Source organism: Xyrauchen texanus, chromosome 30, assembly GCF_025860055.1.
Source record: "Xyrauchen texanus isolate HMW12.3.18 chromosome 30, RBS_HiC_50CHRs, whole genome shotgun sequence".
Classification (NCBI taxonomy): Eukaryota; Metazoa; Chordata; class Actinopteri; order Cypriniformes; family Catostomidae; genus Xyrauchen; species Xyrauchen texanus.
The window spans coordinates 31,374,682-31,402,225 of record NC_068305.1 but is presented as its reverse complement, the minus strand read 5'-3'; the positions used below and the strand labels follow the sequence as shown (position 1 = coordinate 31,402,225).

General features: G+C 39.6%; 1 protein-coding gene across 2 annotated transcripts in view; it reads right to left on the bottom strand.

Annotated features, from left to right (window-relative positions):
- Positions 1-25,728, bottom strand: part of cnih3 (cornichon family AMPA receptor auxiliary protein 3) — a 59,670-nt gene extending 33,942 nt beyond the window's left edge. For both annotated transcript variants that reach the window (XM_052098327.1, XM_052098326.1), the window contains exons 1-2: positions 25,617-25,728; positions 16,298-16,366 (exon numbers count right to left, since the gene is read on the bottom strand). In XM_052098327.1, coding sequence (XP_051954287.1) covers positions 16,298-16,366; positions 25,617-25,694 — 147 coding nt within the window. In that variant the 5' untranslated portion in view covers positions 25,695-25,728. The remainder of the gene's footprint in view (positions 1-16,297; positions 16,367-25,616) is intronic.
- Positions 25,729-27,544: the final 1,816 nt, after the last annotated feature.

The following is a 27,544-nucleotide window of genomic DNA, read 5'->3' as shown; positions in this document are numbered from 1 at the left end:
ACACAGCAGACACATTTTTGAATGGCATGTGAAAGTGGCATATGGTGATTACATAAAAACATATCCATTTTTGGGGGTGGGGATATAGTCACGGTACTCTCCAGTGAGAATGCTTCAAAATCTATTTTTACATATGCTCCCAGACACGGCATAGTCAGTGTTTACTACGTTAATCACATTTGTGCAGTGGCATAGATCTTATTTGGCAGAACTTTTAATGCAACCTCTGCAGACGTTCTTAAAAATCACTTTTGAAGGAACAGTTCATTTTCAAATTAAAATTCTGTTATTATTTACACACATTCATATAATTCTAAAACAAAAGAACCCAAAAGGAGCTACAGTATTAGGCAGAAAGTTTGGTCACCATTCACTATCTTAGAAAAAAGATGCATTGAAAGTAAACTGTGACTGAGTATACTTTCACAGTGAAAAGAAAGTCGTAAGAGTTTGATGTAAATGATGGTAGGAATAAAAAATGTAGCTTTTTATTTGTTTTTACCCTGAATCAGGGTACTTCATCTAATGTAAATGCATTTTTTGCTTCTTGTATGCACTATGGCATTGTATTAATTTTTCATCTTTGACGCACAAAAGCGAGCAAAACACAATGGGTGGCATGTATGGATGTATGTTAAGGCACAAATAAATCTTATACGAGTGACACGGAAGAAAAAAAAAAGGCTGCCATTTGGCAGGAAGAGCGCAAAGATGCTATTTTCTGTCTAAACACATATTTGATGGCAATTTCTTGCATATTCACTGAAGAAAAAAGGTTATTCAACTCAATGCATTATTTAATCTAGTAGCCTGCACTTGTAAATAATGTACTGTAATGTAGCCTACTGCCCACAGAAACACCCATGGTGACCACTCCCCTCATTCTCAGCAAGTACTGTCTTCTAACCAGAGAAGGCCTTATTATTCTGTTTAGTCACAAATGCACACAAAAACAGAATTAAAGCTGATATGTCATTTATTTATTTTGGTAGTATATATACATTATATATTTTTAGTAATATTTTCTTATGTACTAAATACATTTCCAGTAGCTCAACTGTGCTTCTAACAACAGAATTCCCAGGGAACACATATAGGCTACCAGGGACTAAAAACGGTTCAAAGAACGAAAATGAAAATCGAAAACAATTTAAATTTTTGCAGAACATAACCGAAATTGGGAACTAAGTAATTTTTAATAGTTTTTTTAAATGCTTTTTAAATGCCATTATTGTCAAATGCTAGTAACCAGTTATAAACTTTTAATTTTATTCCAATATTTTTTTCATGAAACCAAAGGCTTCAAAGGGACCAAAGGTCACAGTCAATTTTTGGAATCACACCACCTTGTGTTGCTTGAAAAAACATGTGTTTGATCCTGAAAGAAACCTCTTCATCACACAATTCTTTGTCTAATTGCCTAATCCAGATACAAGGTATTAAAGTTAAAAAGTATATTTCTCAGTTGCAGATCTGTAATCAAAATTTTACTTGAATTAACTCTATGTTTGTTATGATTTCTTTGCAGATAACCACATCAGAATTCTTTTTATATATTTTCAATTATTTTGGTGAGGCTTAATTAGGACTTGTTTTTCCAGACAACATTGCTTGTTTGCCTTGTAAGATCTGGCAACACTGCAACTAGTATTTCATCCACCCTTAGCTCAGAGTACTATCATTAAAAAAATTGTTATTAACAGTTCTTTTATTTGTTAAATCTGGAAACCATTTGGAAAGAAGGCAGCAGAACCTACAAACCGGAATTAAAAAAATATTGCTTTTGCTCAGAACGAATCAAAATTAAAAACGTTTCGATTTTAGTCCTTGTAGGCTAATGCTGAAAATGAATGGGGCTTTTCAGACGAATGCGTTTTTGCATCCATCTGCACTGTTTTTGTTTTTTTAAATGTCTTTGTAAACATGTGCTAGACGGATGTATTTAACCACTGCAAACTATAAAATTGTTAAACGTGTTTACTTCATAAATCACATTTGTGCTGTGGCATAGATCTTATTTAGTAGAGATATTAATGCAATTTTATTCACCTAAATTATATCATCATTTACTCTCCCTCATATTATTTTAAAACAGTGGAACACAAAAGGAGTTATTAGGCAGAATGTTAGCCTCAGTAATCGTTCACTTTCATTGTATGGAAAAAAGATGCAATGAAAGTCAATTGTGACTGAGGCTATCATTCTGCCCAACATCTCCTTTTGTGTTCCACAGTGGGAAAAAAGATAATGTAAGGTTAGCTTTTTTTTTTGACAGTGTGTCAAGTTAAAAATAAATCTGAACTTTTAAAAACGTGCATTCTGCTCATATGTGTTGCGCTGCATCTACCTTTTTTTAGCGTAATAACATGTTCCGTCTCTGAACGGCCCCATAGTCACTTTAAATAAGAGTAAGAGCCAAGTGAATAAATGTAAATATAAAATATGAGGAACAAGTGCAGAATTTGTGCAGTTCTCACAACAATTATGTTAATAATTTGCTGAGTTAATGATTTAAGTTGTAATTTTGATATATTTAGCTATTATCCAGAACTTGCATCAGTGCATTTTCAAACAGTTTCCCCAGATGCTTTTATTGGCAACCCCCCACTGTCCTGTTCCAGCACACAGCTGTTTCTCACAGATTAGACCAAACATCCATTAAAAGTTACGCTAAACTCTCTCTATTTCTGTCACTTTTAATTAGCAGGCAATTAGACTCAGCTCCCTTTGAAATATTCGTCAGCACAAATTCTGCTTGACAAGTGCTGGCAAACAGTGTAAACAATATACTGGTAGAGAGAAAGTAATGTTTATGACCATGGAATCATGCAGAAGAACCTGCAAGGTACAATGGTTTATTGTCTTTGAAGTAGATGCAAATGCAAACACAACAGAATTGAGTCTCTCATCTCTGTAGCACAAATAATATTCAGCATAACTACTAATGATGGTATTGAAAGAGTATGAAGTTCATGCCATGAACAGATGATTCATACAGTTAGTTCTAAACTAATGGGTCGCCGGTCTATTCTGTTGCAGACAGCAAGGAAAAAGACAGTGCTAGAAGCAAATAACAAAATGCAACTAACCATATCATTGAGTATAGGATAGCAAAATAATAAAGTAAAAAAAGTTATTTAAATGGAAATATACCTTGCTACAAGCAGATGCCAACATGAACAGGTTGTTCTTTCATTTAAAAAAGCATGAACAAATGTACGCAAGCAAAGTAAAAAAAATATTATTACAAATAAAATATGGATTCAAAAGGATCTTTTTTTTTGTCAACCACAATGTGTTTTACACTGTGAATTATTAGCTTCAGAGAGCTTGAAACAATCATATTCAAGAGTCGACCATACACCCAAACTGTCAATTTTCCTATTCAGTCTATGTCATATTAAAGGGATGTTAAAGTTCACCCAAAAATGAAAATTCTCTCATCGTTTACTCACCCTCATGCCATACCAGATGTGTATGACTTCCTTCTGCAGAACACAAATTAAGATATTTAGAAGAATATTTCAGCTCTGTGGGTCCTCTGCAAGTGAATGGGTGCCAACATTTTGAAACTCCAAAATCCACATAAAGGGAGCATAAAAGTAATCCATATTACTCCAGTGGTTAAATCCATGTGTTCAGGCATGATATGATAGGTGTGAGAGCGAAACAGATCAAAATTTTAAGTAATACTTTGTCATAAATTCTGATATGTAAGAAGGATGTGAATCACCAAAAACAGAAGGAGGAAGAGAAAGTGAAAAGTGGAAACTGACTGAGCAGGGAGGAACATTTAAAGTAAAAGAGGACATAAATATTGATCTGTTTCTCACGCACATCTATCAAATTGTTTCAGAATATATGGATCCAACCACCAGAGAGATACTTTTATTTTGCCCATATGTAGATTTTGGAACTTCAAAATGTTGGCACCCATTCACTTATTCACTTATCTGGGATGGCATGAGAGTGAGTAAATGATGAGAGAATTTTCATTTTTGGGTGAACTAACCCTTTAATAATTTTACACATTGTTGGGCCTATGCGGTTCATGGCTACTGTATATAACTACATTTTAATGTTTGATTTTAAGGATATTTTTGTTTACTTTAACATAATATATTGGTCCTGTGGTGGGTCCCCACTTGATGTCCAATGTAAAATCTGGATCCTGAAGAAAAACAATTGAGAATCACTGATATAGAGAAATTTTAATCTTGCTATATTTTTTATTTATCTTAATCCAATCAAACAATCTTTCTGCCTTGCAATCTAGGCAAAGAGTTGACTGTGGTATTTAAGAAACCCACCAATGCAGCACAAAAATGAAATAATATTGGTACAACATTTTCAGTCTGTTGAAGCACACTTCATTTCCCTAAGCTAAGTGATTCAATCAGGGATAATGTTTAAATGCCAAAGCAAAATGATATGATTTGCGTCTCTGCACCCACAGCAAATTGAGTATGGAAAGTAAAAGATGCCTTTGAACCCAAAGGGACCATCTGTGTCCAATTCAAAGTGGGCCCTGAGGAGGGTCATGTGACCCTCTAAGGCAGCCATGATGTGTAATATATTTTCCACAAGCTCTAAATAGGACAATCACCTCATGATTTACCAAGAGCAGAAATCATGAACTTCCTGATGCTCAACTGGTAAAGCACTGTACCACCAATTCCAAGGTCATGGGTTAGATTCCCAGGGAATACACATACTTGTCAAGTATTGGATTCTTGTAGAGACTCTTAGTTTGAAATTTGTTAAGACTCTTATTTAGAAATTTCCTTTGTTTCTCTCCATTGTCGCTGACTTCAGGTACTTTGCTCTAATTTTATCACAGGTGTTCCTCATCGTCTTGTTATCCTTTGAAAATATATATATATAAAACATCCGTTTGTTTGTTACTTTGCCAATTCTTGTTTGTATGTTATTGCGTTGTAAGCCAGCATATTGCTGTAGTGTTTGTGTTTTCTTCTTCCTTGAATCTCTTCTTTAGTTTATTATTAAAGTCCTGCGTTTGGGTCCTCTTTCACTCATCTCTTCCCTGCACAGACCTGACAAAAGAACCGACCAACAAAATTGACCCAGCGAAGGTGATGGGCATTTTCTTAACTCTCGCTCCAGTCCAGCAGAAACCGGCCTCTCATGACTCGGCCTTGGGCTGCAATCTGGGGAGTTGGCATTAGAGCAACCACCCTTTTGGTATTTGTGCTGAGTCACTCTTCGATGAAGCTCAGGGCTTGGGTTATAGTGAGGCCACCTTGAGATACCTCTTACTGTCTGGACTATAATAGCCAATGGATTGGGAATTATGGGAAGACCCGGGACTTGATTTTTCTGGGAGGTCGTAGATCGTGTCTGTGAAATCATGGAGGAGAGGTTCCTAATGGGAACCCAACTTAAAAATAATAGATCTTAGTAGTTTGGTAATAGAACAATAAAATAATGAGATCTTTCATTTATTTGGCTTTGGGACCTATTGCGCATCCACAAGCTTTTAACATGCTCAGGGTTGCCAACACCCAAACAGAGATTTATACATGCAAAAATATAAATGATTTTGCCTTATGTAATTCTTAATTTATGCAGTCTAGCAACCATGCATGCGAGTGCATGCTTTCTCTCTCCTCTCCTCTTTGAATAAAATAAAATACTCAGTGCTCAATAGTGCCATATTACGCTAAAAGAAAAGTTATGCAGCCCCCGCGTTCATTCGTGAGTCTGCGTGTGCTGTTTAGTGCCAAGTCTGCAAGCAAACCTTTTCAGTGATGAATTGTAGTTGAATCCCAATAGATCTTCGCATTATTCGCACACAGAGGGGACACGCGAGCAAAACCAAGCCAGAGAGATGTTTGTTCTTTGTGTTATTTGAAAAATGCTGAAGTCCCTCACACCTTTATGCAAATGTTTCTCAGGCAGTAATCATTTATTAGTGACATGCAGCCTGTTTTATTCAGTTGTGTGCTGAATGGGATGCCAAACAACTATGACGAAACTCACATCACGACCCAGGAGCTTGTAAACATGTTGATAGTGTTTTGAGAATAAAACAACTTTGTCCACTTTTCAGCAAACATTAAAATAAGCTTTTAGGATCTATAATTTCTGAATATTTTATTTTACCATTAAACCAGATCTAAAATCTCGCCAACAGAGCCTGGGCCGGCCCTGCCCTGACAATATTATAAATATAAAAATAAATAAATAAAATGAAGACCTTGAATACGCTGTACATCACTTTGGATAAAACTCTGTACCAATTTAAAGGATTGAAACCTGATGTTAGTGAGCCCATGGGTATGCTGAAGTGACCACATTGGTGCATGCTTGCAAACATCTTGTTTGGAGAAGATCATAAAACCCCTGCCCTTCATGCAAGCAACATGTCATAATGAGAACTCTAATTCATTGAGGTTTTAAACTGTAATCAGCCTCATGCATGTTAATGTCTGTCTTAGCACATTAGCGTGATAAATTGTTAAAAGCATGCACGCATCAGGCAGCACAGCAGACACACATTCTATCTACTGAGCTCATAACGTTAACATGAAAGACGCCTTGTGTGAACATAAAGAAAACTCATCAAGGATTATTAGAGTATCTTATCAAGAATAACATCAGAAGAGTTTAATTGCTGGAGAATTGCATCTTGAATGCCTTCACAGAATTAGCCGGATGGCAGCAGTCAAGAGTAGTTAAATGTTCTGCTTGCTCTCTCTAGCTCTCGATTTGAGAAAGCAATATATTGACATATGGATAGTTGATGAATGAACACTGAACTTTTATTCCCCTTCTGTCGCTCTCTCCACATTGTGTCGGAGAAGCGACACTAGGGGTCTCTCTTGAGCGCCGATATCCACCTCTGATCTATGAAAAAAGGCCAATGAGAGTTGGCAGCCAGTATTTGCATGTCCTGCCCCCGGACATACGGGTATTTAAGTGGCGCAAATACGGGAGTTCATTCAGAAATTTCTTCGGAGCCGATGGTCTGTTTGCAGTTTGCTGCGAGTTTACACACCACTACGTTCCTGTTTCCTCTGGCGATCTGCATGCTGTTGGATTTGACGGCGCACAACAGCGGCTTTCTCCTACTTGCACAGCGTGCATTGTTGCCCCTGAGCGCTTCGACAGCGCAGACACACACACATACTGTGTATTAAAAGAGTTATTTCCCTTAAAAGAGTGAATTTCTCTAAAAGAGCAAAACACAGTGGCGTTGAACGTCCTTTTCAGGACGCGTCTTTTTCAAGATGCCCTTCCGCCCCTGTGTTGTTCCTGGATGCGGTAGAAGCCTCTCTGCTTCAGACGGCCACAGGCGCTGTCTCGTGTGTTTGGGCCACGATCACACCGAGGCAGCGTTTGTGGATGGTTCATGTTCTCACTGCGAGAACATGACCATGACCACGTTGCGGTCGCGGCTTCCTTTCAACAGAAAGCAAGCCACCCCAGCTGCACCCCGCATTGTTCCTTCTTCCCACGGGATTGAGGACGATGTGGTTGGCGCTGGGGGCGATTTGGGGGCGGCAGCGGGTGCAGTTTCGCCGGGTAGCCCCCACGAACCTCCCGTTCCCCGACACGCTCGCTGGTCCCCGTCCACGCTCGCGGCGATAGCGGCTCGCCTCACGGCCTGGCTGTCTATCCTCCCGAGTCCGAAGCAGATGAGCTCGCCGCCGCATCGGAGAGTGTGATGTCTGATGCCGAGGACTCCCCTGGACTGCCGCCTTCGGGCCAGCAGGCCCAGGCTGAGGCCGACGCTCAGATGTCTGACATGCTTTCCCGGGCCGCCGTGAGCATGGGGTTGGATTGGAACCCTCCATCCTCCCCACAGCCTTCACGGTTGGATGACTGGTTCCTGGGGGCAGCGCGCCGTTCGCGGCCACGCATCCCCCCGGTCCTGTTTTTCCCGGAAGTGCATGACGAGCTGACGTCTACATGGAGAGCCCCGCTCTCCGCTCGTCTAGGTGCCACCCGCTCCACTCTCACCACCCTCGACGGCGGAGAGCGCCACGGATACGGGGCGATTTCCCAGGTCGATAGGGCAGTTGCGTACCATCTATGCCCCGGTAGCCCTACCTCCTGGCGTGGCCGCCCCGTACTCCCATCCAAGCCCTGTAGGACAACATCCTCGCTCAACGCGAAGGCCTACAGTGCGGCTGGACGCGCTACCTCCGCCCTGCATGCGATGGCCCTCCTGCAAGTCCACCAGGCCAAAGCACTCAGAAACATGCACGGGGGTTGACCTGATCCTGATGTGCTGCAGGAACTGCCTCAACCCGGGCCCAGCTCTCAGCCCCAGCATCGAGCACCCCGCAGGCGGCGCACGCCCCCTGTCTCACGAACCCCCTCTAGGACCCGGAAGGCTCCCAAGCGTTCCTGAGACAGTCGACCCAGAGCCGAAGACGTTAGCTCCGGAGGTGGTAAGACCGCTCCGTCCCCCGGTGGAGGGCCAGGAGGAGAATCCTTTGTTTTTTCATTTGCCACACCCCCTGACGGGGGCTGTGGTACCCACATTCTCAATAAAAGAGCTGTTTCCTTTGCCTCTGGGTCACCTGGCCTGCAATTGCCGTTCTCACGGCAATCTGCTTTCAGATTACGACAGTCCCGGTACACCGGACGCGGCGATCCCGCCTTCCGCCTGCCCACGACTGTCCCCCGGCCGGCCGGTTCAGACGAGTCCAGAGGACGCCAACATCAGACCTCCTCCTCAGTCACGAACCCGCCCCTGCCGGGCGCCGAGCAAGGTAAGTGCTTTGAGTCTATTCTCAGCACCTCAGCCTCAGGCCGCAACGAAGCCGCCGGACGCTGCATTACCTGTTCCGCCCCGCTGCGAGGCCCCGCCAGGTACGTCCAAAATACTCGTCCCTTTGGTGCCGGTAGAGCCCGTCCCTCCAACCGAAATGAGGAAGGGTTTCTACAGCCCTTACTTCATTGTATCCAAGAAAGGCGGCGGCTTACGACCAATCCTGGACCTGCGAGTTTTCAATCGGGCCTTGTTAAAACTCCCATTCAAAATGCTCACGCAGAGAAATATTCTGGCTGGTGTTCAGCATCTAGATTGGTTCGTAGCGGTAGACCTGAAGGACGCGTACTTCCACGTCTCAATTCTGCCACGACACCGACCCTTCTTACGGTTCGCGTTCGACGGCCAGGCGTTTCAGTACAAAGTCCTCCCCTTCGGCCTGTCTCTGTCCCCTCGCGTCTTCACGAAGGTCGCAGAGGCGGACCTTGCCCCGCTACGAGTAGCCGGCATCCGCATTCTCAACTACCTCGACGACTGGCTCATCCTAGCACACTCTCGAGAGTTATTATGCACACACAGAGACTAGGTGCTCCGGCACCTCAGCCGCTTGGGGCTTCAGGTCAACTGGGAAAAGAGCAAGCTCACTCCGGTTCAGAGCATCTCTTTTCTCGGGTTGGAGTTAGACTCAGTCTCAATGACAGCACGTTCTCACAAGCGAGCGTGCTCAGTCGGTGCTGGACTGCCTCGCTTCCTTCAAGCCAGGCACAGTGGTCCCTCTAAAACTTTTCCAGAGGCTCCTGGGGCATATGGCATCCTCCGCGGCGGTCGCGCCGCTGGGGTTGATGCATATGAGACCACTCCAGCACTGGCTCCAGACTCGAGTCCCGAGACAAGCATGGCACCATGGCACGCATCGGGTAAGGATCACCCCCCGCCTGCCTCAAAACACTCCGACCCTGGACAGACCTCTGCTTTTTATGGGCAGGAGTGCCCCTGCAGCAGGTGTCCCGATGCGTTCTGGTCACAACCGACGCCTCCCGGTCCGGGTGGGGTGCCGTGTGCAGCGGGCACGCAGCAGCGGGCCGTTGGAAAGGGGCCCAGCTGCGTTGGCACATCAACTGCCTGGAGTTGCTGACAGTCCTTCTTGCCCTCAGGAAGTTCCTCCCGTTAGTTCGGGACAAACACGTCCTCGTGAGATCAGACAGCACCACGGTGGTGGCGTACATAAATCGCCAAGGCGGCGTACGCTCCCGCCACATGTCACAACTCGCCCGCTGTCTCCTCCTATGGAGCCAGCAGCTACTCAAGTCATTGGGGAAGGGTACGTGTAGCCAGGTACAGACGATGCGCGGCACTGGATGAAATCCCTGCCCGCCTCTGTATCGGCGGTTCACGTACACGGTTCAGCGCATGGCAAGATTGGAATGGGTCCCCTAGTGTCACTTCTCCGACACAACGTGGAGAGAGCGACAGAAGGGGAACGTTTGGTTACGTATGTAACCTCCGTTCCCCGAGGGAGGGAACGACACGTTGTGTCTTTCCTCCGCCATGTCGCTGAACCGAGCCACTGTTGTGGCCGGACCATTTCGGCTCCTCAGAAAAATCCTGAATGAACTCCCATATTTGCGCCGCTTAAATACCCGTATGTCCGGGGCGGACATGCAAATACTGGCTGCCAACTCTCATTGGCCTTTTTTCATAGATCAGAGGTGGATATCGGCGCTCAAGAGAGACCCCTAGTGTCGCTTCTCCGACACAACGTGTCGTTCCCTCCCTCGGGGAACGGAGGTTACATACGTAACCAAACGTTTTTCAGTATCAAGATCTTGGGCTAAAATGTACAGTAATTGGGAAAGTGTATGATTTTAGATGCTGTAAGTGGTCAGCATTTATTTTAAGTTTCTAACCACTTTGAATACATTTTTTGATTTCACAAATGTATTTCAAATGGTCCTGGAGTGAAACAAATTAACTTTTTAAAAGTACAAAATAACTCTGTACTCTCTCAAATAATATGATATCATGAAAACTGGACGTATTATAATTATATTACAATGTGGTACGTATTTAGTATTTGAGGTAAAACACTCCCTCTTTTTACTTTTAAAATCTAGAACAATTTCTAATTAGCAACATTTTCAAGGATCCCCAAGAGATCCCCCAAGCCTGTTTAGAAGTGGATTTTGTGAGATTCCACAAGACTGATTAACTGGACAAAATAGTACAGACACTTTTAGGGCAATAAGTAAAGTCATAACCAGGCCTTTTTTTTTTTTTTAAATATAGCCCCGATTAGATAATTCCAATATATTTAAAATGTATTTTGATCAACATTGTTAATTTTTATATGATTATGTATTTCACAGTTTATGATGAGTACAATAATCATTGATGATTATTTTATGTTCATTATTTTATGTTCACACAAGGTGTCTTTCATGTTAACGTTATGAGCTCAGTAGATGTGTAGAGTGGTGATGGCATAGTGGGCTAAAGCACATAACTGCCCACATAACTGTTAATCAGAAGGTTGCTGGTTCGATCCCCACAGCCACCACCATTGTGTCCTTGAGCAAGGCATTTAACTCCAGGTTGTTCTGGGGGGATTGTCCCTGTAATAAGTGCACTGTACGTCGCTTTGGATAAAAGCATCTGTAAAATGTAAATGTGTGTCAGTGAAATGTGTGTCAGCTGTGATTCCTGATGCGTGCATGCTTTTAACATTTTATCACGCTAATGTGCTAAGACACTTTACAATAAGGTTAAATTGTTAACATTACTAAAAGCATTAGGTATTACAAAGTGACAATTATTGTTTTTTTTACAGCATTTATTCTACTTTTTTAATGTTAATACAATTAATCATTGTTAGTTTATAACACATTAACTAATTGTCTGGGCTTCATTCAGAAGCGGGTTTGGTTATTAGCAATAATTAATAATTATCAAAGATAATTATTAAAATCAATAGAACATTGGTTAGAATCAACATTATCTTATTAATCCTTCAAATCAACAATCATCAAAGATAACTATCAATTATCAAAATCAATAGAACATTAATAAGAATTTATATTGCCGGGGCACCACCCTGGAATCAGGGACTAATAACCAGACAGTATAGCAGTCTCAATATAGGATTGTTCAAATGGGAAAGTCGACATCCGGAGAACATCAACATTCAAAAGGGGAACAATGAAGGCTTGAATCCAAGCACTGACATCCCCTGCCAGCCCTTGGCACATGGTGCATGCAGAACAATGCCAGAACACTTCTCTTTAAAGTATAACAAAGTTTATTGATGCAGTTATATCAATTGATAATCAATACAATGCAGTTGATAAACTTCTGACTTCCAACTACAAACTAAACAGTAACATGATTACATATGGTAACAGATATAATACATGAGAGGATGGTAGGTGTGTGTGTGTGTGTATGTGTTTGTTTGTATGTTTGGGTAAGGAGAGAAGGAGTGCACAAAATGGCAGGTGTAGCTCTCGTGGAGAGTGTATCACGCTAGGTTTCAGGCCAGAGAATGTGAGGAGAGACTAGTTAATGGAGTCTGCTCGTTTAACATGTGTTTCAGCTGGTACAATAACTTAGAGACAAAGCTGGGCTCTATCACCAAGTTATCTGTTCGCCAAATGTGTGTACGGGTATGTTTGTGAGGGATTGTGTGTGTGTGTGCGTTTAGTATGAGAGAGAGAGAATAGGGTGACGCCACCGAAGTCGGTTTAGCGGTCGTGGGAGAGACGGCAACCATTAGTTTTATTACTCAGAGATGCGGTGAACGACTCGTAATCCATCTGCCATTTTCGTTGGGTCTTTAATGGATAAACTCTGTGTGCCCAATGTGGTTGGACGATAACACAGCGAATCTCTTTTGTAGAAACCGTAAGTTACAGTAATACCTTGAGTTTTATTAGCAGCAATGAGCGGACTCGGCGGTCTGTAAACTGTATAATCAATAACCTTGATACACAAGAATAGCACACTATAATAATCCATCTCTTCCCAGATGTAAACCTCTTACTTGAGTCATGTGAGGACGTGGGTAGAATGTGTGTTTGTCCGTCGTTTGACTCTGACTCAAGCTCGGGTGATGACGGGAGGCCGTTTCCTCACTCTGTCGCTGGGCGGCATGGCGGCTGAATCAGCAAAATCGACTCGGTTGAAGAAGGAAGAGAAATCTTCTTTCTTCACTTCTGCAGGCAAAAGGGTGAGACGAGGATTGCTCAGTGGTCTCCTTCGGATCCGTTTGCATGTGGAGAATCTCAGCTCGTCCAGTGAGATCATATGGCCTAAGTTCAAGTATGTACGTTACTTCCTTGGGCAGTGAGGCTACACAAGCATGGCTGCAACTAGACGCGATGAATACTGTCACTGGAAACAAGGCTTAGGAGGAATCTCTGGGGTTTTATACTCTCGATAACATCATGGTTGAGGGATGTTCTGTCAGGCATTTCATATAATAGGAGTTGAGAGTTTGATCCTTCAGAATTTCACACCTAAGTGAAAAGTGAGCAAGGCTTGATGGAATCTGAAGTCTGTTTGGACTCCCTTTGATTGATTTTGGTGCCGTTTTTGTGTTATCAGGCTTTGAGTGTTCCTACAGGCCTCAGACAGGCTTTATGACTGTGTGTAGCCCTGCCATTGTCTCCAATCTGAGCACATGAGGCCAAACATAATATTAATGCATACAACTTCTAATTAAAAAAATGTATTAGTATATGTTGAAATTAACATTATCCAAGATTATTAAATAATGTAAAAGTATTGTTCAGTGTTAGTTACAGTGAAATTAATGAATGCATTTAACTAACATTAACAAATACAACCTTATTGTAACGTGTTATCAATATAGTGAATAGATATGAAGACTATTTGAATAGATAATTTTATATTTATAAATCAGTGTCTTTGACATATATAGGAAAATTACATGTCACATCAATTGTCCACATGTAGATATGTTGTCCCATGTGCCTGAAGGCCATTTAATTTCATCCCTAGCCAAGAAGACCTCTGCCCAAAGTCCAGCTGGCAGTGTCAACAAGTTTGAACACTCTGACTACAGCATTATGTGTGAAGTTATCAGTGGAACTCCAGGGAGGATCACTGGATGAGGCCCTGACATACTCAGAGCTGGAGACTGACAGAAGCCACCAATTAGCCAGGCAGGGTGTTAGATTGACTCCAATTGGTGGTGAGATCAGCAGGAAGGCCATCAATCTTTTAGCACCCCCCAACCTTCCATATCCTCCAGCTTGATAGAGGGGTGGGTGACATATATAGAGCATGTATCTCTCACTTTGACACTGTCGGGAGGATGGCAATAAATTCAGACTACAGAACTTCTGTGGATATGTGACTCAGATACTTTGTCTACATGTCACAGTGCTTCTTTTTAAGGGTGCATTCACACTAGAGTTTTTGTTTTGGAACCTATATCCAGTTTGTTTTATTGTTTGGTATCAAAGTGGTTTTCCAATCTTGGCTGTGCATCACTGAACCGCAACCAAGTCAACTTAAAAAGGTGGTATTGGGCAAACTCTGGTATAGTTTGCAATTAAGCTGGTATGGTTCATTAATAACAATGTACTGTTCCTTTCATTTACACTTACAATAGTATAATTATTTTTTCATAGCTGCTTGCACAGCAAGATTGGTGTCTTCTCTTCCTGAGTCTATACCTAACTAAAGTGGCAAACAGATTCCACTAGCTCAAACAATGATGCAAACATTTCACAGTTTGGACAGAAATAATACAATGAGCGCATTAACATGTGCATTACACTTGCGGTGGGAGGATGGTGGAATTAAACTTGGGTTCAGACCAAGCAATCTTGAAAAAAGTTTGAAAAAAGTTAAAATGTCTACATTCCCTAATGCCTCTTATTTTTGTGTCCGCAACATAACCTGATGAGATATCAAGTGCATATATGTAAATGATTCTGCAACAGTGGCATCTGGACTGCCAATGTTGTTCAAACTTTTGGATGACAGTTATCCAAAAAGCTGGAAAAGTTGCTTCTGTTTGAATTAATTAGCTAGATTAGAGCTGCCAGGGGCCTCCAGCAGAGAAAATAAAACACATAGACAGCTGCTCTATGGATTATTCATGCAATGCTGCGGATGACAGGATATGTAGGAGCTCAGGGTGGATAACACACCTGGTCTCTGCAGAAGATCAGAGAGCTTGTGTAAATATTATTTTCACTACACACACACACTCACAAAATAAATCCACCAGTATCAGAAATGAACTTTTGTATTAAGGGCCGTATTCCACCCGTATAGGATTATTTTATTTATTTTTACCTGAAGTGACTATATGCACTAGGTGGAAATCACACCTGCCACACTGCGTGGCTATTTGCACTCCAATAATCTGGTGGAAACAGATAAATTGAAGAACAAACTGCGTCCCTAGTGTCGCTGCAGTGGCGTTTTTTTCATGCAGACGACTCAGGCTTGATTATGCCTTTTGTCATACTTTTACCATTCTGTTTCCTGTCTCCACTTTTAATATTTCATTTAATACTACTTATAATAATAAAAGAAAAAAGAAAAAAAAAAGTTGATTTTCTTGCTGTGATTCACTTTGTCACGGTGATGTTCAGGAGATGAGAAAATAGTTTTAATTAGTAACATTGTAGTAGCAGGTTTATTGGCAGAAATTTACCATGATGTGACTACATTAATATGTTGTTAAATAGCATGTTTAATATTGTAGTAACTATGATTTTACAAAAAAAATACCATAGTGATACATTGGTTACTCTAGTAAAACCATTTTTTGTAAGAGAAGGTTAGAGTTATGTTTAGGGGTAAGGTGTCTATGGTCCTCTAAATAAAAACAATATACATGCTGCGGTGACTGAGTAAAAATAGCCCCTGCTATTTTTACATTTAAGGGGGTATATTTTTTGCAATGATATAAAGATACAGTGTATCATTCTTTTATTTCAAAAACTTAAATGTAATATATTAATTAACATAAATCCTCAATATTTAAGATCTTATATAATATGTGCCCCTACATTGCAATTTCAGGGCCTTTGCCACTGAAAATTCGGATGAGACATTAAACTGAGGTCCTGACTCTCTGGGCATTAAAAATCCTAGAGCACTTCTAGTAAAGAGTAGGGGTGTAGCCTGTAGCCGGTGTCCTGGCTAAATTCTCCAATTGGCCCATCTCAATCATGGCCTCCTAATAATGCCTATCCACTAATTGACTCTATAACTCTACTCTCTCCTCTCCACCTATAGCTGGTGTGTGGTGACCGTACTGGTGCACTATGGTTGCCGTCGCATCATCCAGGTGGATGCTGCACACTGGTGGTGTTTGAGGAGAACCCCCTGTTCACTATGTAAAGCGTTTTGAGTGTAGTGTCAGAAAAGCGCTATATAAATGTAATGTTCATTCATTCATTTTTACCCTGAGCCCCATTTCTAACCTTGAAACACACATGCAAGCTAATTTATTTCCACAGAAGTGCAGGAAAGTGCAATAAATCAAATGAACACGTCAATCTTATTTACATGACTTACCGCGTGAAGTGGATTGCCCTGATCGATCGGCACCTTGAAGTCTGCCTGAAGCTCATCAAAGGCTGTTATCTGAAAACCCAAAGACAAAAAGAAGCACGATCATTATCATTAAGTTGGATACATTGTATTTGCAATGCATGTGCAATCCCCAGGCATGCATAATGCCAAGCTCTTTCCATTACTGTGTCCTTCACATTTTTCCTCTCAGATATTCCAGTGTTTCTTGGCATAAAGAAGCTTTACACTGCAAAGCTGGCACAGAAGTTGCATCCAAAGTGGCATTTAGTTGTAACTTGTATAGACTTGCTCAGAGTAGGCACAAATGCAGCAGTAACAAATGCATAAATAATGTTATGAGTTTAAAAATTAAAACATACAATTTTGAATATCGAAATATGATTTTTTTTTTTACATTTAAGTTGTACTTTTAAATATGAAACTAAATTATGAAATGTTTTCTTTGTCATGAAAACAACTAAGTTAAGGCTGCTGCATTTCCTTTACACAGAACCAAAGCAGCATCAGAACTGCATTTGATACTAGGGGCTGAGCTGGGTCAGAGCAGGCATTAAGTTTGGCTTTTGCTAAAAACTTTAAGTATACAGAGTCAGATGGAAGGGCTACTTTGAAATGCAATGCAGTAAAATTTACTTTGTAAAAAATGTCATCATTAACAATCCAAATACCACCAAATTAAAGTAATATACAGTAATCAGTTTACATTAGTTAACTCAAGATCGCATATGCAAATAAAGCCAAGAGAAAAACAGTACATCAGCTACTGTAGATGACTTGTACTTTTACTGTAGTTGATGTACTTGTACTGTAGATGACTTGCACCCACACAGACAAGTGGGTGCTCTGAACTCCACCAGCCATCTCATTTACAATCACCACACCCTCTTTATCAGATTAGCATTATAAAAGGTAATACTAATCTGATAGTATCTGTTTTAATGTTTCCTCTTGTTTTAATCCTGGTTTTGTAACACAGTTACAAGGATCCCATTACCCCTCAAGCAGCATATAAAAATGATCTACAACAGCATTACAGGAATTTTGTTTTGTTTTGTTCCCATGCCTTTAGCACCTGCACAATACAAGTGAGTCCTTTATTAAAGTTAGATCAAATTAGAGTTTATTTCCCCTGTTGCAAAACCAATCTGCCCTCACTTCCTGCACTGCCTCTCTCACATAGTATATCAATGTCCTCTCAATTCTGCAGGCGACGGAAGCAGTAAATATGAGGTTTGATTTTGACTTCTGAGGATAAATGGAATACCTGATTAAGGAAGTCATTGGATTGATGGAATGTTTGTGAATTGTTAGACTACTGCTTATATATCTATTAATAAACACTCTACATAAGCTGTCTTTTTGCGTAACAGCTACGTAGAAAAGAATGCATTACATAAATTGATTTAATTCTGCTTTTTTCTTTTAACAACTGCATTTAAATTTGCACCACAAAAGGGGGATCATTCAGCCATATAAACTACACAAGTGACATGCATTTTTGAACACTTTCCTTTAAATGTTGATGAAGCATAAAAACCCACTTGAGACAGGTTAATTTAAAATAAGGCCGGCTATAATCCTATACTGACAGCAGCATGTGGATTTAAATCCAAGTGGTAAGAAACAGCACTAATCCAATATGTCCATGTTTTCTACAATGTGTGCAATTATGGTGTAAACACTAAGCAATCCGTTGCACAACAAAACAGAAAATTAACAAAGACTGTAACGTGTGCACAACGCAGCCATGTGGAAACATTGCTGTTTTGTTCCCTCAGTGAATTCATCATACCCATATGGGGATTACAGCAGAACTGTATGCTATATAAATATACTTTTGCTTCTATTTAATGAGATGCACACATCAATGCTCAAGGGTTTAAAATAATCCTAAAATCCTATTTTTTTTATATTATTAGTAATTATCCCTCATTGATTCAAGCCTCACAAACATACTCATATTAATCCTTTCCTATGAAGATAAACATTACAAATCTTATGAGTGTGGAAATGGATGTAATTTAACCATGTCCCTTATATCCAATAAAAAAAAGATTATGACACATTGTGCTGTTGCCAGTAAAAGGAATCAGGCTGTGAAAGATGATTGTTTCCTGCTGTACTGTCTTCACATCCAAACTATCATGCTTGACCTTATCTATCACCTCATTCTCCAACACTGACCCTATACCTATTATTTCCAAATTTGTTATCTTAACCTGACATGAACTCTTACTGGTTTTACCCATGAATTTGGGTCAGAGACCTTCCTAGCTCATAGAGCTAAATGACTAAACTATTCCAGGGACACTTGGTCTCACATGTAAACATGGCATTTAATCTAAAAGCTATACTGCACAGTATACAGCAATGCATTCCTGTTCTGAGCCTTTTCAAATTACAAACAAGAAACAGCAAGATATTGACCTTAGTTTTTTCTTACCTGAGCACAGAGTCATTTATATAAAAAACTGCAAGTTTCTTTAGATTAGAATTAATTACATTATTTTATCTTTTACTCATTGAGACATTGAGACAGTTAATCATATCAATTGGAAATAACACTCAATTCACTCTCACCAAATCCTTACACCCTTTATCATTTCTATTTTCAAACAAATCTTATTTTAATAGAACACAGGAAATAAAATGTAGCTTTTTAATCCAGTTAATCCTACACACTCTCGTGGTGGAATCGTAAGGATTCATGAAACTTTTCTAAATTTGGCTACTTCATATGATATCGTACAACTGCGCTCGTATGAATTTGTATGACTTTCACTGCAGCCAATGACGTCTCTGGACATCATTTCCATCTAATACGTGACATTTAGCAGTTATTTCTATTAAAATAAGATTTTTTTGAAAACAGAAATTATAAGAGGTGTAAGGATTTGGTGAATATATAATTACTGAATTTACTCCTTGGGTGAACTGTTTCTTTAATATATTTTGTGTTATTAGAACACACGTATCACATGGAATCCATATGTAATTTGATAAGTTGTAAAGAACATCTTTACATCATTATTTAGGTTAATTTTCATGGGTTGCAAACACTTCATTCAGCGACTATTCTTTATTTAAGGCTATTCTAATCCTTAGCCTATTGTATTGATATTAGAAGTTCATTTCATAATATTTTCCCCTTTTAATCAGTATAAAATTTCACACCGGTGTTGTCCATTGTGCCAAGTAGAACTGGTAAAACCATACACCATGGCAACTCTAGCCTATATTTATTATTTACAAGCCTTTTTCATCAGGGAAGTAGAATACTAGCTCATTTAAACTCAAAAAATATAAATATATTCTCATATACAATTTTCATATAGACCTTATATAATATTTTGTCATTAAAAATCATTTTTAGCTAGTCTGAGAACTTTTACCATTCTGCATGTTTGTGTCCAGTGGCAAACATAAACCCTCCGCAAATGATGGAAAAACTTTTTTCTTAACTTTCCTTTTTGTGACATGGTCCATGTCTTTGCTGTTTGATAGCAGAGTAAAACCAGGGGGAAAAAGCAGCCCCAAAATATATAATATTTTATGCAGGAATATACAATTATCCTGCATAGTGCGCTGCACTTGCTTCAAAGAATCTGTTACGTACCACAGTGGAAAAAGTAACCAACCGTGCCAGCTGTCCCGGATCGGCATGGAATGGTAAGGAATTGTGATGAGAACTGTTTGGCCCGATGGTGGAAATGCAGATATTGATGGTGTGGGTGAGAATCAGATCAAAATTCAAGTCCTTTTTAAATCAAAATCTCCACTTTCACTTTTACATATGAAAGTCACATACATTGTCTGTTTAGTTTCACTTTCACATCTGAAAATGAATGTTAAAGTGGAGATTTAGAGTAAAAAAGGATTAAATATTGTCTGTTTCTCACCCACACATATTATATCATTTCTGAATGTATGGATTTAAACATATGGATTACTTTTATGTTTACTTGATGTGATTTTTGGAGCTACAAATGTCTGATCACCATTCACTTGCATTGTATGGACCAACAGAACTGAGATATTTTTCAAAAAATGATGCACAACTTTCATTTTTCATTTAAACTATAAGCATGCCCAAAGCACACCAGGGACTCCTATTTTGAAATAACAGTAAACAACAATGCTCTCTATATTTAAGTATTTACCAAATAAAGCTTTTTTATAGCCTTTACATTTACCAGATTAAAAATTGTATATTTATATATATACATATATTTCACCAAATGAGATTTAATAAGGAATAATGTTAGGCTGTATTTTTCAAAATAAATGAAGTTGAAGACATGATGTATGTGCTGACATATAGTTGAATTGTTTTCTTTGTATACCCTCGCTTCAATTTACAACACTTGAATATCTAAACAAAATATCAAAATGTTTTTTTTTAAGTGAGAATAAAACATATGAATGAATATAGATCAATGATGAAGATTTAGCTATAGCAAATCTCCATGTCATATTTTTTTTTTATTGCACCTTTAGAGGCCACTGTTATAATGTAACCAAACTGTAATAACAGAAGTCTCATGGACTACTTTTATGGTGTTTTTTTTCCCTCTATTTGTAGCTTCAAAGCTGAGGATACTATGTACTGTCATTGTATTGCAAAAAGGCAGAGAAATAACAGCAAAGGGTTTTAGAACTACATGATGGTGAGTTAATAATAAGAGAATATTATTTGTGGGTTGAACCCTGTAGAATTTATGTACTGATGTTTTTCTAGCCTGGTAACATGCACATACTATACAAGCCGGTGTTAAAGGAATATTCTGGGTTTAATACAAGTTAAGCTCAATCAACAGCATTTGTGACATGTTGATTATCACAAAAATACATTTCGACTCGTCCCTCCTTTTCTTAAAAAGAAGAAGTAAAAATCAAGGTTACAGTGAGGCACTTACAATGGATGTGAATGTGGCCAATTTTTGGAGGGTTTAAAGGAAGAAATGTGAAGCTTTTAATTTTATAAAAGCACTTACATTCATTCTTCTGTTAAAACCCATACATTATTTGAGCTGTAAAGTTGTTTAAATTGTCATTTTTACAGTCATTTGAGGATTTGTTGACATTACATTGTCATGACAATTAAGTTGTAAAATTGACTATAACTTTACAAAGAAAAGGATAGTAAGCAATTTTATCACACCAAAATCATGTTAACACACATATTGTTTATGTCTTGTGGCTGTACTTTTGAAACAGTGAGTATTTTAACGATAAAAAATTGGACCCCACTCACTTCCATTATAAGTGTCTCACTGTAACCCACATTTTTGCTTTTTTTAAAGAAAGGATGGGCAAGTCAAAATGTTTTTTTTTGTGATAATCAATATCATACCATGAATGTTGTTGATTGAGTTTAACTTGTATTGAACCCTATGGCAGGGCGGAGGGCGTGGCCGGGTCGTGATCATACACACCCGGTCCCTTATCAGCCTAATCAAGCCTCCGAGAGGGATAAAGGCCAACTGCAGAGGATGGTGCAGGGGAGAGAGACAGTTTATGGACATGTCTGTCATGTGTGTGTTTGTCTTTTGGTTTAAGTTATTCATTAAAATATTATTTATATTGCCAAGCCGGTTCTCGCCTCCTCCTTTCCATTGACTTCTTTACAATCCCAGAATATACTTTTAAGCACGTGTGTGCATTTCAGCTTGTAACCTAATCAAGATGCCCTCTGATGTTTATCAGGAGCTCTTAGGAGTGCCTTCTATGGATTACTGGATTAAATGTGTTACAATTAGGACAAACACTACACATCTCAATGATATATTCAACCCTTCACAAATGAATGCACCACTGCATTCAAAGATAATCTGTTAAATGCTGTTCAAAATTGTGCAGCCTTGGCAGGCATTTTTCTGGGCACTAATGTGTCGGTTTCCTTTGCACTGGCTGTGAAACTGCACTCAAACATCTGCTTGGGGAGTTTTGGGCTCTCACTATTAGTTAACCTAATGTGGGCATCATTTCCCCTCAGATGTTGAATAATACACAAGTGTAAATATGTAAATTATGCATCACTTTAAAAATCCCCTGAAATGGCTTGACGAGTGCAGTTTTCTTTCCTATGTTGGCGTATTTCCTTTTGAAACAGAAAGTTTGGGCAGAACATATCGAAGAGAGCATCCTTTTGTTGTTTACGTCAAAGGCATGAACTATGATTTGCTATAGAGCACAAAAGTGCCCGCCCACTTTTTCAGCCGTTTGTTTCCAGAAGTGTTGGTCCCAATAATTTTTTTTTCTTTTATAAAATCCTTCACAAAACATTATGAGCAATGAACCACACCAACCCGTGAGGAGAGATTGACTCAATCGCGTCATTCACAGTGCGTCATTTTTTTCTGCAGTTTGTTGGTCGTGTCTATAAGGTAACCAAGGCCTGAAGTCTCGTAAGAGTTTTTTGGTTTATTTGGAGTCCTACAGAAACCCTACGCCTATGCCTACCCCTGAACCTAAGCCTTGCCTTAAATGAATAGTTCAACCAAAAATGAAAATTCTATCATCATTAACTCATCACCATGGTTTAATTCATGTCTTCAGAAGTGATATGATAAGCGTGCATGAGAAACAGATCAAAAAGTAAGTCCTTTGCTAGAAATTCTTCTCCCTGCCCAGTAGGGGGCAGTATGTATGAAAAATGTGAATCGTCAAAAACACAAGAAGAAGAACCAAAAATGAAAATTCTATCATCATTAACTCACCATCATGCCATCCCAGATGTGTTTTATAGATGAATTTCTCAGCTCTGTAGGTCCATACAATGCAAGTGAATGGGTGCCAAAATTACGATGCTCCAAAAAGCACATAAAAGTAATCCATACGACTCCAATGGTTTAATTCATGTCTTCAGAAGTGATATGATAAGCGTGCATGAGAAACAGATCAAAAAGTAAGTCCTTTGCTAGAAATTCTTCTCCCTGCCCAGTAGGGGGCAGTATGTATGAAAAATGTGAATGGTCAAAAACACAAGAAGAAGAATGTGAAAATTAAAGTGGAGATTGACTGAGTAGGGAGGAGAATTTATAGTGAAAAATTACTTAATTATTGATCTGTTTCTCACCCACACCTATCATATTGCTTTTGAAGACTGGAGTCTTATGGATTACTTTAATACTGACTCATGTAATTTTTGGAGCTGAGAAATTGTTCTAAAAATCTTCATTTGTGTTCTGCAGAAAAAAATTAATTCATACACATCTGGGATGGCATAAGGATTAGTAAATTATTGGCATAAGGATGACTAAGTGATGTAATTTAATTTTTGGGTGAACTACCAACCTACCAATAAATCTAACCCTAAAACTAAACTTAGTAACATTGAATGAGACTCTCGCTGCCGGGGTGTTGCCATCTAGACACACAGAGCCCTAATTGAAATAACACGGTCTGATGGCTTCAATAAATGTATATCCCATCAATAAACAAACTCTGTGGACATGGTATGACATTCAATTTGTCTATGGAGGTGATTCATGGTATTTTTACTTATGGAATCCAGCTACTGCACTATATAGCTACACATAGGAAGAAGATATAAGGGGGAGGAGGGGACATTCTTATTATACAGCACATTTTATTGGACAAAACTGAGCGCAAAATGAGTCATCATTATTTCTGTTCCTTTTTCCCAGAAGAGTGATTCATAATATATCTGCCAAAATTTACTTACCAACTTTAAGAGTACTCTAGCATATAAACAAGGGATTTATACAGGATTTCTTTAAAAATGCCAAAATATATATTCTACTGTCCTCACAATATGAGCTGACATAAAGAAAGGGAGCCAACAATCACAACACTGGCTCAATCAATGGATTCAATATGGGGTAAGAGTTGGGAGACTGTCTTTTTGACCAAACATTGGAAGACTGGGGGACTGTTTGAAACATTTTTGATTATAGACATTATTTTTGCAATTCTGTATGGTGCTGTACAGTGTTGCAGAAATAACACAATTCATCTTTAAAAGTGATCTAAGATGTCTAGCTAACTTGCACTAGAAAAGTGAAGCCAAAGTCAAGCCCAAACAAATAAAAGGCAGAGAGCATCTGTGGATTGGCTAGTTTTTTGATTGGCTAAAACAAAGTTTGCAGCACTTTCAAGCTAATGGATGAAAGGCACCTTATCAACTAAAGAACGAAAATTTCGGAATAATTTGTACTACAGTATTTCAAGCAAGTGCTGCATATGTTTGAAAAGTCTGACTTATATGCTTTACTCCCAGCATGTATTATATATTATACTGAACCTACTATCAGAACCTAAAGCCTAAATCAAGATGTCAAGACTTTCCCATTGTGAGTTTGAGTGTAGTCTATTAAAGATTCAAACACTAAACCGCTGAGGACAGCATTCTTGCCTTCCCAACACAAAATAATTACAAATAAATGGAACTACTTTTAGAATACCTATCGGACACGTAACATTTTGGGGATCTTTGAAATAGAGTGAGCATAATGATGTCTTCTTAAAAAACTCTGGGTCAAATGTGACATACTGATAATTACCCCTTATTTAACACCGGGGGCTATAATGTCTGTTGCTATGCAAAATCAAACCCAGGGCAAACGACTGTGCTGACCCAAATCTAGAGCATCTTGCAGTGCTGTGAATGTGAGAGAGTGGTATGCTTTAATGTGGCTTTCCTTAAGGAAAAACAAAAAACAAAAACACAGTGTTACACCATCCATAAAGTACACAGATAAAAAGGACTGAGTAACATTAAAACAGGTCAGCCAATAACTGCTCTTCTTACTGGAATATAGTACAAACTGGCCTCGTGCAGAGCAATTCATAACTGTACGGCGGTTTTAGCACAGGTACTGTGTGTGTCTATCGAATTAGAAATCATTTGAATATGAATGTGTTGAAAGGTGTTTTACCATAAAGGTGGGTAGAGCAGTGGGCATACCCATGCAAAAGACTTCCCTGTCTGGCAGAGGAGGATACACAAGCTGGTGCCACAAAGTCAGGATATACCAATGCTGTCTGCCAAATCTGTTGGTTACAGAATCTCACAACCCTTTTACACATAAAATACTAATAAATGACTAGGTATAATGCAAGACCTGCTAGACACATTCATAATGTCAGAGACTGTTTGATCAGGTGATGAATGGATGGACACGCTTGTCTGGTGCGACAAACAAACGTTCACTGACCCTGCTCTGACTCCATTGATGCTTACCACATGCATGCCACCCTGCAGCAACATATTTTAACGTAGGCTACACACAAAAAAACATAAATTGCCGAAAGCAAGTCAAAAGATGCAAAGACTTACATGCCAGATCGCGAAGAAGATCAGAGAAGCACAGAGGACAAGGGAAAGCATATAGCAAAAGGCAGCGAAAGTGAACATAATTGAGAGAAAACTGCAATTAGTAATATTTTCAGAAGAGATCCCGGTGCTCGGTGCCAAACTAGACTGTGAATGAACGAAGGTAAGCAGTTACGGGGCACGCGAGAGGGAGAGCATAATCTACATCCAAATAGTTGCAACTATGTGTTGCAAACCTCTTCTCCAGTTCACTGCGATGGGTTTGCCATAGTCACAAATGAATAAAACGTCCAGTGTTGTGTGTCGTTATTGATCGAGTTGCACCAGTGTTGTAAAGTCACAGTGAAATCAAGGCATGTGAACGATCATCAGGAACATGCATAACAATTGCCCGGAATGGTCTTTCCAACAGTGATGGTCCATTTAAGATTGTGAGCTGTTTGTCGAGGTATGGACTTCGGAAATGGAGCACCGAACTGTTCAAGGATACACACTGTCTTGACAGACAGTTCACCTTGCCATAGCGAAGGCGCAAGAATATATGCTGGTTAACAGGTGGATTTAAAGAGCTATTTCTCTCTCTCTCTCTCTCTCTCTCTCTCTCTCTCTCTCTCTCTCTCTCTCTCTCTCTCTCTCTCTCGCTCTCTCTCTCTCAAGGATAAATTCAGAGTGGAAGTAAATCAGATTTAAATCAGATTAAAATTGTAATCCTTCCCGTCTAAAAGTATAAATATTTTTCTCATTTCTGCAAGCAGTAGATATAAATAAAGGCTGAAAAAATAGTACTCTACATTATTTTAAGACATTTTATAGACTCGGATTTGAGGTAAATCACTTGATATGTTATTTTCTTGCGCCATCTTGCGTTACTACAACGTAAAGTCAGTCAAATACATTCTGTAGGCCTATAAATACTATAGGCTATATGTATGTGCGCGCGTGTGTGTATGTATGTATAAATACAGGTCCTTCTCCAAAAATTAGCATATTGTGATAAAGTTCATTATCTTCCATAATGTCATGATAAAAATTAAACTTTCATATATTTTAGATTCATTGCACACCAACTGAAATATTTCAGGTCTTTTATTGTTTTAATACTGATGATTTTGGCATACAGCTCATGAAAACCTCAAAAAATTAGCATATCATGAAAAGGGTCTCTAAACGAGCTATTAACCTAATCATCTGAATCAACTAATTAACTCTAAACACCTGCTAAAGATTCCTGAGGCTTTTAAAAACTCCCAGCCTGTTTCATTACTCAAAACCGCAATCATGGGTAAGACTGCCGACCTGACTGCTGTCCAGAAGGCCATCATTGACACCCTCAAGCAAGAGGGTAAGACACAGAAAGAAATTTCTGAACAAATAGGCTGTTCCCAGAGTGCTGTATCAAGGCACCTCAGTGGGAAGTCTGTGGGAAGGAAAAAGTGTGGCAAAAAACGCTGCACAACGAGAAGAGGTGACCGGACCCTGAGGAAGATTGTGGAGAAGGACCGATTCCAGACCTTGGGGACCTGCGGAAGCAGTGGACTGAGTCTGGAGTAGAAACATCCAGAGCCACCGTGCACAGGCACCAGAAACAGCGGCAGAAGCGCCTGACCTGGGCTACAGAGAAGCAGCACTGGACTGTTGCTCAGTGGTCCAAAGTACTTTTTTCGGATGAAAGCAAATTTTGCATGTCATTCGAAATCAAGGTGCCAGAGTCTGGAGGAAGACTGGGGAGAAGGAAATGCCAAAATGCCTGAAGTCCAGTGTCAAGTACCCACAGTCAGTGATGGTCTGGGGTGACATGTCAGCTGCTGGTGTTGGTCCACTGTGTTTTATCAAGGGCAGGGTCAATGCAGCTAGCTATCAGGAGATTTTGGAGCACTTCATGCTTCCATCTGCTGAAAAGCTTTATGGAGATGAAGATTTCATTTTTCAGC